Here is a 15,938-nt window from a genome sequence, read left to right on the forward strand (position 1 = left end):
GAGGCCTTCTTTGAAGCCAACTGCCGAATACTCGGTCCTGTACTCAACAGAATCAACAAGAGATTTCCCCTTTCTTCTGTGACCAGCAGACCTAGTCCAGGAGCTGTATCAAGTCCAGTATGTCCAGCTGTCCAGTCCCTGTATCAAGCTCCTATGACACACCGTCATATGTGATATTTGTACTTAGCGGAATCAAACATATGGCTCTTTAAGGGTCTGGAGGAAAACTAGAAAGGAAGCGGATTAACACTGTCCTCCAACTTTTTAGGTAAGCTATTTACAGTCTCTCTAAGTAGGCTGCCAAAAGTACAGGTACACTATAGAAATTTCTTATTCAACTGTGGTTTTTAACAAATAATCTGAAATGTTCTAAAAATCAACCAAAGCACCCAATCTAAAGATAGAAGAGCACCAAGCATCAAGAGACCTTTGAGCCAGATGACTATTATGATATGAACTGTAAAAACAAATGAGTTGTGCATTGGATTATGCAAGGCAGGAGAAATAAAAAATGGGGAACTATAAAAAGATGGAACAATTTTTCAGAATTAAAGCATTTGGGAGACACAAACATGGCCTTATATATCTATAAGGATCACTGGATACATGTCCTGCCATTTTGAGCTATCTCCAAAACTAATCTGACGGAAGTGTTTAAAACACATGCATCAGTGAATTGCAAAAGACCAGGTGGTTTTGTAATAACATAACTAGAAGCACTAATACCTTGAAAAACACTAAATCCATCTTTGATCCTCTGATGCTTTCATTGTACTGTTGCATGAACATTTGTAATCTTTCAGCCAAATAGTCCAAAGATGGGATAGGCTCATAAATTTTAGGAGCCTTCAATTCTACATCATCAGGTTCATCTCCTGTGGCTTCTGGGGCATCACGCAAAAAATCTGCGAAGTATAATTCTGTAGACCCATCTTCTAATAGATTTTGATCGTGTTCTGCAGCAGCAGTCTACAACAATACATTAAGGATCATTTTAGTTACAAAACATTTTGTTGGTTCCTCTCTGTAGCAAATACTTTAATACTATTTGCCTACCTTTTTCATCATATCTTCGAACCAGTCTTTATCACTTTGGCTGATGAACCTGTCAGCAATAACACGTCTGCATTCATGCTGGAACAAGGCTACCAAAACACTGATGCTCTGGCAGACTTCAGAAGTAACTGTTAGCATTCCTTGCCAAATACGACTAAGGTCTCGCAAATTAAAGATGTAATGAAATTTAGCTGGAGTTGGTAAGATCTGAAAAAGAACGTCATAATCTACATTCAAATAACTACTAAATAAAAATATTTTCTATCTAAACTTAAATTAATACTGAGTATTTTCACAAACTTCAACATCAATATTGCATTATAGCAGAAATGCACACTTGGCATTTAAAAAGCAAAGGTAAAAATGAAGAAATGACAGTAGCAATAACCAGCTCTTTAATTTCACATAAATTTCACACAAGTTTCTTTGAATCTTCAGGTTCCAGTAATACAGATTGGAGAGTAGTCAAGAAAAGTTAGTTAACAATGGCATTAAAGGCCAGAGTAAGAACATCAATATTGCTTAAACTGTGCCATTTTTCCTACTCTTTCTTCCAAATCTTTTCCGTCACTCTTTTTTTCATGCTTTTCACGACTACATGAGGAAGACAATAAGAAAAAGAGGAAAAGCACATGAAAAAAGAAAAAACAACAAAAAAAGAGAAATAGTTGAGGAAAGGTGATTTGAAAAAAAATGAACAATTTACCAAAACTTACCAGTACTAGGCAGTACTTTTGTTGAATATGCTGGTCGATACTTGAAACCTTAAACTAGAACTCAGTATTTCTCTATATAAGCCAAGTTTACATCAACAGATCACGTATCAAACCCATATCTGTCCATACCTTTCCACTACCCTCCTCCACTTCTTTCACTTAAAAAAAAAAAAAAAATGGCACCTCTATGCTGTAATTTTAACTTTCCAAATTTCATTCCATGCATATATCCAGCTTTCCATTTCACCTGAAAAAAAGACAAACATCTTCCTTGCTGTAACCTCCTTTCAAGTAGTTGTTCAGTAGAGAGTGATGAGGTCTCCCCTCAGTCTTCTCTTCTCCAAACTAAACAGCCCTACTTTGCTCAGTCATTCTTCATGACCCTTGATTTCTAGTCCCTTCACCAGCTTTGTTGCTCTTCTCTGGACAGGTTCAAGCAATTAAATATTCTTGTTGTAGTGAGGGGCCTACTTGAAGCATAGTCTCACTCACAGTGGACATGTACAAAGGAACAACCACTTCCCTGTTCACACTATTTCTGGCCAGAATGACACTGGCCTTCTAGGACACCTGGGCACACTGCTGGCTCATTTTCAGCTAATTGTTGACCAGCATCCTCAAGTCCTTTTCTAATCATACAATCAGATTCATCCTATGGGCCTTGCCCATCCAGATCCCTCTGCAAAACCTTCCTACCCTCAAGCAGATCAACAATCTCAGCTAATTGGAAAGCTTAATGAGGGTGTACTCAATCCCCTCATCCAGATCACTGATAAAAATGTTAAAGACAAATGGGCCCAATATAAATTCCTGCAAAACACTACTGGTGATCAGTCACCAAGTGGATGGAACTCCATTCACTATGACTCTTTGAGCCCAGCCATCCAATCAGTTCTTTACCTAGAGAACAACACACCTATCCAAGCCATGAGCTTGGACATGAGAATACTAAGGAAACACATCAAATGCTTTACTACAATCCAGGTAAACAACATCCACAGCCTTTCCCTCATTTACTAAATGGGTCATCTTGATATAGAAGGTCAGTCAGGCAGGTTAATTGGGAAGGACCTGCCTTTTGTAAATACATGCAGGCTGCTTCTGATCATTTGTTTGCCCCATATGTGCCTGTGATGGCATTTAAGACTATCTGCTCCATGACATTCCCTGGAACAAAGGTCAGATTGACAGGCCTCTAATTCCCTGGATTCTCCTTCACGCTCTTCTTGTAGACTAGGCCACATCTGCCAACCTCCAGTCAACAAGGACCTCCCTGGATAGCCAGGACTGCTGGCAAATTACTGAAATTAGCTTGGTCAGATCTTTAAATTTTCTCACAGTTCTAAACACCCTTTCAGAAGATTCCTGTTTAATTTTTAATGTATGGTTCCTTATGCCCTTGACATTTTCTCAAATAGAAGATATCTAAATGCTCTCATCAACGACACTCTCTGTATTATGCTTAAATTTTGTTAGTCAAATAGTGAGGTACTTACATTAAAAAATTCATAATGGGAACTTCAGACAACAGTTATACCTACAGGTATCACGTGAAGTATAAACATACATGGCAGTAAAAAAAGTCTGGGTCTTATTATTTTGTCATGGTCAGATGCTTCAAAGACTTCATAATGGACATAAATTTACCTTTGCTTTTGTTGTTTGCCATACTTTTCGTGTTGTAGTTACTAATGCAGAAGCCAGTTTACATATTTCCTCAGAAAAACCTTGTTGCTCACAGAAATAGCCTTCAGCTACTGTTCGAAATATTTTGTCAATAGATGAACTGGAAGGCAGTGTGCAGTTGTAGATGGTGAACTGGCGTTTCAGACGTTGTGGGATGTCATTCCGACCTCCCCCAGGGTGAATCATTGCAGCTACAAATTGGATATCAACCACGTTCGTAAATTCACCTGGCTTCTCCAAGTTGTAGAAACCTTTCTGTTCCATCAACTGTCTTACAATCTCATTGGTGATCTAGTTATCCACCCCAAAAAAAGAAATGGAGCAGTTACATATTTCAGGATTTTCCACTTAAGAAAAAAAGAAGGAAAGAAGAGAAAATCTGTAGCATAACAAATTAGTAAACAAAAGGAAATATTTCCCGTATTTCTGTATTTCAAGTATTTTGTTAGGCATTTCAGCAATTTATGAAGTTATACAAAATAGTAAGAAGAGCCCCAGTGCAGTGAATTAGCTGCACCTAAGCTTTGTGAGCTAAGTAGTAGTGAACATGAGGTCTGGCATCCAACTCAGTTTCCATAACATCAATCTAAGAAAATGCCTATCTTTGAAGTTACATCCAGTCAGACTATTTTTTCAGATTGATGTAGACACACAGATGAGTGACATAGAATGGTTAGTTCAGCACAAAATATAATCACAATTTCACCTGTATAGAGGTAGCGAGAGAACATGATTACAGAGCTACATAAGGTGGAGGAATATGACTTTCTCAGCAAGTCTTTTAAAGTCAAAGTTTCAGAGTACAGGTCAATAAAGTATTCCTTTATTAGTACCTCCAAACAGCTCACTATACTTGTATGTCAACTGTAGCATTAGATTTCACCTAATAATAACTGTACTTTAAAGTCCAGAGTGGATGGAAGGAAAGAATTTCTGTTTGCTACCTGGATTTGTATACACTCTTTCTCAAACTGGTTCTTAGTACAGATAGTTTGTAAATTCTGCAGGCTCTGTATGTAGACAAAACAAATGACTTAAAACCTATGTCTGCACCAAATGGCTTGATGCTGGCAATGATCCTTTGGGGCTGACAGTTTATCACCCACAGAAAAACTGCCTTGAGGAAATTGCTTTTAGGAGACAGATTTGATCAAGTCCACATTCTACTTTTTTCCAAAACTTTCTTACTTATGAAAACAGCAGGTCACTGTTTCCATCAGTTGTAATGGTAAGACCATCAGTTCTCAAATGTTAACAGTTTCTTTTTACCTGATCACCCCATTCATTAATCACAGGCATGTTGATGTCATCAATAAAGACAGTCATTTTCTTCCCTGCTGGAGGACCATAAGTGGTACCCATTCTTTTATCTACGTAACTTTCTATGCTCCTTTGGAACATATTTGGTAGAGTTGCAGAAGAAAAGTTTAGACGCTTGGACAAGTGAACATCAGGATCATACTTGCTCATGTAATCCTGTAAGATAAGCCAATTTTAAGTAAATTACACTGGTAACTCCAGGTTATTTCAATTGACAGGAGACACAGATGCCCAGCTGCCCTGCAGAAATCAAACATCTACAAAACCTCAGTCCTGCTAGTAATTTGAAGATGTACAGCAGCGGCTTATTTGAAATAAACATACTGTCTCCCACCTAAAATTCAAACTCTCCGTTAACGTTCTCTATAAAGTTTCTAAGTATTAAAGTTTTAATAACACTTACTAAGTGTCTCAACAAATGACGTATGCAAATAAATTTTGCATTAGTAATTGCTGAGGGGTTTCTAAACTCAAGCTGTTAATGATCATGCATTACGGCAGTCTTCAAGAAATGAGTGAAAAAAAAAAAAACATTTTTACATTTACACCATACCACCATTCCTTACAACTAGAGCAGAGTAAAGGAAGAGTAGTGTAAAATTAAACAAAGATAAATCAAATTTACTGATATTTATCTTCTCTTAATGAAGGAATCCTTGGGTTTTACGAATGCATATGATTCCCACAGCAGCTGCTAATGCCCTAAAACAACAAGAGTTACATTCTTCTTATTTAGAGTGGTTTTTATAATGGAATTAAAAAATAATAACAATAAATTAAAAAAAAAGCAACCCTGGGGTCATACCTAGACATACATATAAAACAAGGGAAATGTTTAGTTTAGTAAGAATCCTGGGACATAAATTAGTACCAAAAGTTCCAGATTTCCAACATTATTTCTGTTAAAGACTTAGTTCTCCCATCACAATGACAAAGTTGAATATCCTTCACATTATTATGTTTATAAAAGATGAGAGATGCTTGGTATGTCATAAAAGTAAACCTCTATCATTGCTGATTAAGCAGCCAAACCCAACTCACCACAACCATGAACGTATAACCACTCACAACCACTCTAAATGCACACTTGTGCTTTATTCATTACAGCATTTCATATTCTTTATGTGGTAATGGTAACATTCCCCTGTACATAAATAAGAAATATCTTTGAAAAATAAGTTTATTCAGTGAGGTTATTTTGGTTAGTTAACTATCAGATTCTGTATGCAATTTTCAATGTTATCACAGAATTTTCAAGTCAAATTCAGTTCTTTTGCAATTCATGAATTAAGAATACAGAGTGCAAAATAAAGATCTTAAAAAAGCATTCCATTATAAGTTCTTTATTTAATATACTGATGTCTTACTCTAACCTTCAGATTAGTACCTGAAGAGTTCTATATTAAAACTTTTTACTTCTTAATGAAAGTAGATGCTTATGTCTGGAAATTTCTTCTTCACAAGGTACTGAAAAGTAAAATTCTACAGAAGGAGAAATCAGAAGGGGAACATTTGTAAGGGTAGTTAATTTTCAGCCTTAACTTTAAATAAGATCAAATATCTACAGGCACTTTTTGACACTAAAGTGCCATGTGTAAGGAACATACTCTGCTCCATAGAATAGGCTTAGGGTAAGCAACACCTAAGAATCAGTTCCAATTATTTTTAGGGACAGGAATGGCAGCTGAAGGATCAAGGTTGCCAGTATCTGGCCAAAATCCAGTATGCAGAATATCGAGACCACCATCCAGACCCCGCCCGTGCACACTGCTAAAATAGTTCTCCAGCTGGTGCCAAGAACAGAAGTTGACATTACACTGGCATGCATGTTGGCATCAACAGCTGAGCTGAAAAAGTAGTATTAATGGCAACTGGCATTGGTACAATTCACTTTATGTCAGGGCTCAGAAAGCACATCCCTGGAGGACATAAAATGGTTCCAGATTTTACGAAAGCCAAAGGTCAGGTTAGGCCAGTGTTTTTCAAATATTTTTAATTTCCAAGGCTCTACAAACCCTCCAGTAGAGGCACAGATGCTTGTATTGTAAATTCAGTTGTCTTAATGGTAGGTTAGGCTTATGCAGCTATCTTTCATTGATGAAAGAGTATACATATTTCCCTGAAAATTGTAGAAACCATGCTAAAAACAATAACATTTTTATTTTTAAAAAAGGGATTTCAAGTTTGATGTGAAATTTGCGTTTGTTCATTCTTCTTTTTTATTGTCTTCTGTAGTAAGTTACTAATTTTTACACATCATTAGTATATGAATTTAATAGTTACTGTGTTCTTACTTTCTTGCACAGAAAGAGCAGTTTGTCTAAAAGAGCAGATTTTGAGCACTAAATTTACCCTCTGAAACATTATCCCAAGTAAAGAAGGAAGTTCCTTATTTCTTTTCAATGTAGCTTGTGAAGAAAGTCCATGGAACGAGGGTGTAAAAAAAAATCAATTCACATATTTCACCACTGATTAAGCAAAGGGAAATAATAATAATAATAATAATAATAATAAAAATCCTTCAAGAATTAATATTTCCTTAGCAAAATCACCAGTTTGGCTTTTCCAAAGAAAAGAAAGATAAAAGAGAACTTACGAATCACAAAACCTTGTGATCATGGTTAGCAAAGTTTAAATACACCCTTTGTACTAAAGTACAGATACTTTTGGTTTTTTGATTGTAGACTATGTGAGTATTGGACAAATGCCTCAGTGGGGGGCATTGATCTTTCACTTCAATTTAACATTTTTGCCAATGTCAATTATTGTTATTGCAATGTTATCATACGAAGATATAACGTGTTTTTCCATTCCACCTACCTTAATCATAACTGTTTTTCCTGTTCCCTGTTCCCCAATTAGCAGAACGGCTTTTCCTTGCTTCATGATAGTGTACATTAGAAAGTCTGTTCGAACACTGTCTACATTTGGAACTAGAATGGAAGTATATTCTGGTACTGAATCTTTAGGGTAAATATATTCAGGGACCTGCATAAGAAAGTAATGAAAAATGTTTGAGATTTTGTACATTGCCTCACAGGCACTCTACATTAGAACACAAATACAAATGCGCTGCATTAGCAAAATCTTTCTTCCTGAAAGCTAAGCACTGATTTATAACCAAGCAGTACCTTGCCAAGCTTTTGTAAAAGGATGTTAGTATACTAACGGGATATTTTCATTTCACTATTCTCTATTACATGAACATAGCTTTTTCTTGCTGGGTGATAGACAGCAGACAAACCTAAGATAACTTTTCTGTTTCTCTTCCAAAGCTATTTCAAATGCATGTTTCCATTCTCCACTAAAGGTATTTATGAAGAAAAGAAAAAAGTCTTTCAAAAAGGAAACTCTAGAGCAGTTCATAGGGTTAATCTTCGTAACTGAATTATGGAGGGCTTTAAATGATAAAATAATATGGCTCTTACCAAATACATCTTTCTTTTATACTCATTAAGAAAGCTCAGCATGTCTCAGCATACAAACCTTCTTTGACCAGTGCTCCCACTGGCCACTGGTACTAATACCAAATTCAAACATGGTTTCTTCTCCATTCACAGCTGGAAGCTCTTTCACTGCAGAATGCTTTCGTAGGAACAGTTCCATTTTCAGCCTGTCATCCGGTTCCAAAAGAGCTCCAATTGACCACATTACAGCAAAAATGAACAAGCGAGCAATATGCTCCTCACTGAGCTGCTTTTCATCTCGATCTGACAATAAACCCTGCAAAGCAGATGCAATATGTGACAACCGCCATCTGAGGACAACATCCCAGCACAAATAACAGAATGACAGTTAGAAAAACTGATGTCTTATCTACCTGTAGAAGGTCAATAGCTTGTTTGATGTACATACATTCTAAAACCGCCATTTTTGGTGTCACAGCAGAGAAAACAAAATTGATCATATCCTGAAAAGGAAAAATATTGTTTTAGGAACCTGCTTCCTTGTTTCAAGGGTATGCTTCGTTCTTAGACATGGCCAATTTCTTAATTTCAACAATATTCTCAGCTATGTTCCTAACAAATGTTTTCCCCATATCTGGAATTATGAATATGTGAACAAACCAGAAAAATTGGCTAGCAATAATATACTTTAAAAAACACTTTGATTTACCACACTCAGCAGAATTATTCACATAAGCTGCACAGCAATTTTCTAAAGAGCAATTTGAAGATTGCTTTTCAGTTACATCAAAAATCTGGCATTTGTGCTCTCCACAGGAGATTTTAATCTACCATTGCCATTTGTGTAGTGGGAGGATAGAAGCACTGAAATTGCTGCAATGATATACATGTAACACACGACCTCACCACTATAAATTTATATCTGATCTGTTCTCATTGCACCGAATTGTACCTAATCCTCTTTAAACCAATACACTCTTTTCTGTAGAGCCATGACAGGATCCAAAGGGAATTTTGTGAATGATTTAAATTTAATCCAGACTTTTCCCAGATTATTCCATGGTGATGGCTTCTGTGCCTGCCTCAAGTTTTCAGTAAGATCTTCAGCAAAGTTCCAAATTGATGTAAAGTCCACTCTGAGAAGAGCAGAATTGTTCTAAAATATCAGTTGTCACCTACATGCAAGCAGTGTGGGAGATTCAGTCCTGAAGACCTTAAAAACTTGGACCTATGTCTCTCTGAGATTCAGCTTCTTCATCTGTATAATAGGATAGCTGTCACACTGAGAACCTCAAATTGCTTAATAATTGGTTTGAGACACTCTGAATAAAGATATTTCATAAGTCAAAGTTCTCTGTACTTTAAGGAGCTCTGATTTCACCAGAAGCAGTTTTATGCTACTTAAAATTCCAGTGAGGTTTGTGTTATTCTTGTTCTTTGAGTTCATGGGAAAAAAAAAAAAGCATTAGGTCTATATACACCAGTACTTTATTATTACTATTTTTAAAACAATATATGACAGATAGTAGGATGCAAGTTCTAGACATCAATTAGCATGAATTAGCTATGTATTAGAATATTCTGTTTGGATGGAGGACTGGAAAAATAAGTTGGGCCATGATCAATAAGCAAAAATTGCAAACAATTTGGATCAGGAACTTGCTATCTTTCAAAAGAAGGCTACAGAATGAAATCACTTGGTAAAAACTTGCATGAGAAAATATCCCACTGTCACTTCTAGTATGAGCGTACAGTTACAGTGGAACTCACTGGACTGTGCAATACTCTTTAGGACAAGAAGTTGGTAACATACTCACAGGGTTTTGACACACACAGCTAAATTATCCCAAGTTATTAATGCTCGTAATAGTAATTTAAGCATCAGCATTTAAATATTAAAGATAGGAGAGTCTGGATTATGCATTCAGCTCTATGCTCCAGAGGTAATGGCAGCCTTTACCCAGATGTGATTAGGGTAAGATCTAACGTGGATGAAGAGAGATATCGTATCTCTCTACTCTGCTATTTTTAGGACTTTAGGAATTCTCTAGAATAGGTCAATAAGGGATCCAGAAGAACAGATTTTAAAAATAAAAAAATAAAAAATAAAAAATGAGAATGATCAAATTAAAAAAAAATAATAATTAGTTATTAGTTAGTTATTTCGATTCTTTGAAACTGGATAATTATTTACATCAGATAAGATCTGTTGATTACAGATAGCAGTAACATTCACAGATTTAACAAAAACAATGGTACCATAGCTTTCAGAGAGCGGAGACATTGGAAGGGGATGGAAGTTAACTTGAAATCACTCTATGATTCTATGACTGAAATTACTCTCAAGCAGGGAATGTTACTGAGAAGAACAGAGACCAGGACAATGAATGTCCAACTCCACAATCACCCTGTATAAAATAGGCCATGGAAGTAGAAAGGACTCAAAAATAATCTTAACTCACAGTAAGGCTGGAGCTTTGCTTCTTTTTGTTGTTGTTGTTGTTTTTCACTTTATCCCTGTCTTTTACATAAAAGCTAATATCTTGCAGAAATATTTCACTATACATGAAAAGAATTCTACTCTTTCCATTAATTCATAACTATTATTCTCTGGGACTTCCTCCTACATAACTGCTATTTGCTGTACCTTTATTAATGATGATTTTGTCCAGTGTATAGGCTTTCAGCAACAAATTCTATTTTCATTACCAAATATGATCACTGGGGATTTTTTTAAGCAAACTGGAATTACTGAAGCAAGTATCTTACTTCAATTTGAGTTAATTTTTCCAATTTAGATTGTCTTCTCAAGACCTCTATAGGTACACTTAAAGTCTGACTCTCCTTAGTTACTGTTTTTCCATCTACAGCCTAATCTTCATTTTCTTAAAAAAAAAAAAAAAAAAAAAAGATATTTGGAAGATGCTTATATCTGTGCTTTTCTTAATACTAGCATTAAATTGACTTAGCTCTGTATTTGGGCTTTGATACCACTGTTAGAGCACCTTATTACACAAATTTTCTTTTAGTATTTAGTTATCCATTTTTTTTTATATGTGGAGGGAAACATTAACTGTAAAAAGAGCTATCTGAATACAAAAGTAGTGTCACCTTCATCTGTAAAATCACTGTCATCGCTTCTATTATGTGAGCAGCAAGGATAGCTCATTAGGAGTGAAAAAAAGCTGACAGCATGACAGCTTTCATTTACATTTCGATAGTTCCAAATGCAGCCTTCAGCACAGAACTAACTTCATATTTCACTGTATTTTCATCTCTCAATCTAATAAAATACATATTTTTCTGGACTTTATTGTTATTGCTTCAGGCTTGGGTATTTTAAATGTTGTTACTATATTTTCAGAGCAAGTTTTAGCAAAAAATATAAACGGAATTGAAGCAAAGAAGCAGTAAATTGACCCACATATACATCACTTCGGAAGCATATTTTAAAATTCATTATCAGAATTGATTCTCTTGCTGCTGCAGTAAATACTATGTCATATCATTATGTTTTTGAGGTAGAACAAAATGAATAGCTTGTTAAACATCAGTTATGAAGTAAACGGGCGCTAAAATGAAAGATATCTGTGAGAAGACATTTGTTAGCATTCTAGGCATTCCAAAACGTAACACAAAAATAATCTTTCTGAAAATGTCACTCAAAGTTCATTATAAACAGCATTTTTAAAATCCAACAAAGAAGAAAAATATTACAGGAGAAGCCTTTGTGAAGTCTGACTCAACTCACACAGGAAAGAGAGCAAATGGGAAGAGAGGGGATATCAACAAGCTGCATTTGTTCCACAGATTTTAAGTCAGGAAATCAAAAGATTACAAAGCTGAAAGATTAAAAAGTAATTATTTCTATAGACCTTTTCAAAGAGAAGTTAGTAATTTTTTTGTAACTGAAAAAAATTATACTGTTAAGATTATTCATTAGGACCGTTGTCCATCATACTAATTAAAACTTTTAAATATTCGGTATGATAGGGTAAAATGGAGAGAAAGAATGTTCTGAATTCTCCCCGTGTATCTATTGATTGAACAGAACTTTGTAAGAGAACGTATCAAAGAGATGCCATCTCAAAAATCTCTTCTGGAACAGATGCACAGATTATGAAATCAAAAGGGATACTGCAGTCACTTCTGTTGAAGTTTAGAACATCATAAAATCGCCCTCAATTAATTTGAGCTACAGCATATTATTTAAAATACATAATAATAAATAAGGGACTAAATGCATTCTTGTTACAACTGAAATTGAGAAAGATTATAATAGCGTGAACGAAGATTATTTCAGATCTTACTTTTTCACATTTAAAAAGAAACCATAGAAATTTATCCACTCCCTTTATGTATCCTAGCAAGAACTAAAACTGCAGTAACAATTACAAAGAGAACATTTCTGTTTTGACATCGCCATAAAATAATGATGGATTTAGCAACTCACTGCCAAATATCCTACGCAGACAAAACAGAACGTCCAGATTATTCATCTGATATCGTCTCACTTGTTCACTAATGTTAGAGATCATTTTCTTTTTTTTTTCAATCCTTCATTCTTATTTTATTACAAAAGAAAAACAAGTCAATAATTGAAACAACATTTAGGATTAAACAATGCTTCATTAATAAAGAATAAGGAATGTCATTTTGTTTTTTCTAAAATGATTGAGTACCTGAAATACAGTACTAAAGCAATTCCAAAGAACATCGGAGTATGTAGCAGGCAGTGTTTGCAGCCAAGCCATTAAAATAGGCTTCCAATCTAACACTGAAGAACTCATGAAGACCATCCCATTACGAGAAACTGTTGCCGGGGAAGCATTGTCAATGTTGTGTGGTTCAAAAATAATTTTGCAAGTGGGAGACATCGGAATACGATCTCCATTGGCCAAAGTCAGGGTCTTATTATCGTCCAGAACAGAGTTCAAGTTTTCAATCCATATCGCATCAACAGGACCATCCAAAACTATCCAAATATGCTCACCCTAAAGAAAGAGACACACATGCAACCTCATGTAAACTGACAAAAAACATCAAAAATAGACATATAATCTCAGAGGATGTGCTCTTGGATATAAAATCATAATTTGCTGCTGACTGGTTCAGTATGTACTGCAGTTTTCATAAACTGCTCAGTGACTGAACCCTTCTTTTTTTTTAATTGTGCCACATCAAAAACAAATATCAAAAAATTGTGAAAAACAAGATTTTGGACTATTCTAAACATAAGGCTCTGCCTCTCTCCTACAGAAAACATTAGCAAACCCATCATTCATCAAGGTGGATGAAAACATTTCCAGTTAAATTAAGTCACAGACACGGGCACATGCTCCTCGTGGGATGCTACTTAGTTTTCTCATATAAGGCTTCCTATTCCATAAATGAGAAGTGAATACAACTGAAACTTCTTAAGATTTGAACGTAATATTACACAGTGAAACTTCATGTGCAGGTGCGATAAAAGAATTTGGAAATAGAGCAGTAATGACATAAAATCAGACAGAAGAATATTACCTTTCTTGTCATGTCAAAACATGAGTAGCTCTTGCTTTTAAATTTGAACAGTAGGACTACCTGATTACAGAAGGAAGCAAAACTCTTAAAATATATTCCAATTTAATTCTGGAACCTCTGGAGCTTGGGAAGCACAGTTCTCTCTGGCATATACACATAATTCTGACTTTGGGGTACATTCAGCTATTCAGATACGAAGCAAAACTAATACTGCATTTTCCCATTTGAGTTTGTAACTGAAGATTTTTCACATAAATGACAGATAATGAGATCTTATGGAAACAATAAATGCCCTTATTAACTATCACAACGGAATATCCATTACCTTCTTTACTTTTAAAGTTTTTCTCCATAATGTAGAGAAAATGCCATCTGTCCAATCATTTGTGGCAACATCAAGGGTACCAAACATCTGGGAAGCTGTGATTGCCTTTGGGTTCATTCTCATCTCTTTATGAGGAGCACCACAATCTGTCATTGCTTTCATCAAAATATTAATGCATTTGGTCTTTCCTGCACCAGTTGGACCTAGAGTCATCATACCTTAAAAACAATTCAAACATGGTTAAAAAATGAAATATCATGCTACCATTCCACTTTCCACTAGCGATCCCTGTTTTATCCAAAAGCCAATACAAAAAAGATGTTTCTCTATAAATGCCTGGCCTATTATGACAGGCAAGTCTATGTGGGTCTGTATCCTCCCTCAGGCAGTTTTGTTCCTTTTTGTAATTGGAAAACACAACTGCCTTTTGATGTTCACATGCAATGACATTGACACGACTGGTGGTAAACAAAACCATAATTTCTAAATGTAGTTCCCAACATATACAAAACCAAGCATATCTCTCAGAACCACACAAAACTAAAATATGCACTTGCATCTATTATAATGACACTTGAATACCTTTTTTCTTACAAAAATAATGACAGTAACCACACTTTTAATTTCATCAGTATATATGCATATTGTCTAAGGAAAATAAAGCATGTCTTCAACAATAAGTTGAGCCCACAGCTGATCTTTTTCAGTTTATTTTCTACATGAAGTATTCAAGAGTTCCAGAGTCTGTTCAAAAGCAAATGAACATTCAGAATGAAATTTCCAAAGCTGTCTATGGAAGCTAGGTAACTCCTGTTAATCCTAGTGGCAAACGGACAAAACAGTCCTTAGCTGGCTTTATAAACATCTTCAATAGAATGAGGAAGGGTTCTTTATTTGCACACATTACCTCTATTCCAACCAATGAGAATCATGTTTTATACATTTTTCTTCATTGCATGAAATCCTATGGGGATCCATAAATCCAAGGGTCCTTTTCCCACCATGAGCAAGACTGTGCAGTAAAAAAGCCCTGGCATCCAAGTGTTAGGTCACTTGGATCTGCATGACCAATGGAATAAGGCATATGTGGAAAGAGACATTTAGACAGAATGCCACAGTGGAGAAAACCCGGAGATTCTATGGAGCTTCTTGCTCTGGAGCTGTTCTTCAAACAGCTACTTCCAGCAAGAGGTATATCTAATCACAATTTAAATCATGAAAACTTTTACGGTTCCTTTCTCAGTGTTATAATTTGATATGAAACACTGAATCCTGTAGTTTGGATGCAAATCATATACTCAACCGAGCATTAACTACTAGTTCCTTTATCTAATCCATAATCTGAAATAATCTTTTGAGGCATTAGCTCTCAGACTACATATGGGCAAGTATTTCCTTCTATTCGTTCCATTTGCTTGAGTTTACTGTTCACTTACTATCACACTAAAAGAATAAAAAGGATGGCTTCTTGAATATTGATTTGCTACTTTATATTTGCTCCCTCACAGACTAAAATGCCTAGATTTTTAAGAGTCTTGGCAAGCATTTCAAAAGGAGAATATTTTTTTTCAACTATGAATGGTAAACCTGTTTGTACTAGCATCTTTGGTATTCTTCTTAGGATTGGGTAAGTTTTATTCATCAGCCTCTTGTGAGTATAGAAAGCCTGACACTGGAAGGGACTTGTGGAGACCATCTTGTCCAAACTCTCTGCTCAAGCAGGTGGAAGGCTTATTTCTCCTCACACTCACTGGCCAGATTTGAACAAAACAGCACTTGGCAATATAGTGCATGCCTAGTAGAATCTATAAAATTAAAGACTTGAGAGATTATTTTTGTAATCTTCTCAGTATCAGTACTTCACAGTAACGTTAAACAGAAGCTTCAGCTCTGATCACTGAGAGC

The 15,938-nt window shown here is 35.5% G+C and overlaps 1 protein-coding gene across 3 annotated transcripts in view; it reads right to left on the minus strand.

Annotated features, from left to right (window-relative positions):
• The window catches only part of DNAH5L (dynein axonemal heavy chain 5-like), a 148,852-nt gene that overhangs the window by 70,577 nt on the left and 62,337 nt on the right, over window positions 1-15,938 (minus strand). For all 3 annotated transcript variants that reach the window (XM_040696426.2, XM_040696427.2, XM_040696425.2), the window contains 9 exons: window positions 14,034-14,251; window positions 12,868-13,179; window positions 8,599-8,688; window positions 8,265-8,501; window positions 7,599-7,766; window positions 4,728-4,934; window positions 3,420-3,749; window positions 1,057-1,263; window positions 727-969 (listed from right to left, as the gene is read on the minus strand). In XM_040696426.2, coding sequence (XP_040552360.1) covers window positions 727-969; window positions 1,057-1,263; window positions 3,420-3,749; window positions 4,728-4,934; window positions 7,599-7,766; window positions 8,265-8,501; window positions 8,599-8,688; window positions 12,868-13,179; window positions 14,034-14,251 — 2,012 coding nt within the window. The remainder of the gene's footprint in view (window positions 1-726; window positions 970-1,056; window positions 1,264-3,419; window positions 3,750-4,727; window positions 4,935-7,598; window positions 7,767-8,264; window positions 8,502-8,598; window positions 8,689-12,867; window positions 13,180-14,033; window positions 14,252-15,938) is intronic.

Source organism: Gallus gallus, chromosome 2 (genome assembly GCF_016699485.2).
Source record: "Gallus gallus isolate bGalGal1 chromosome 2, bGalGal1.mat.broiler.GRCg7b, whole genome shotgun sequence".
In the NCBI taxonomy this organism is placed as follows: Eukaryota; Metazoa; Chordata; class Aves; order Galliformes; family Phasianidae; genus Gallus; species Gallus gallus.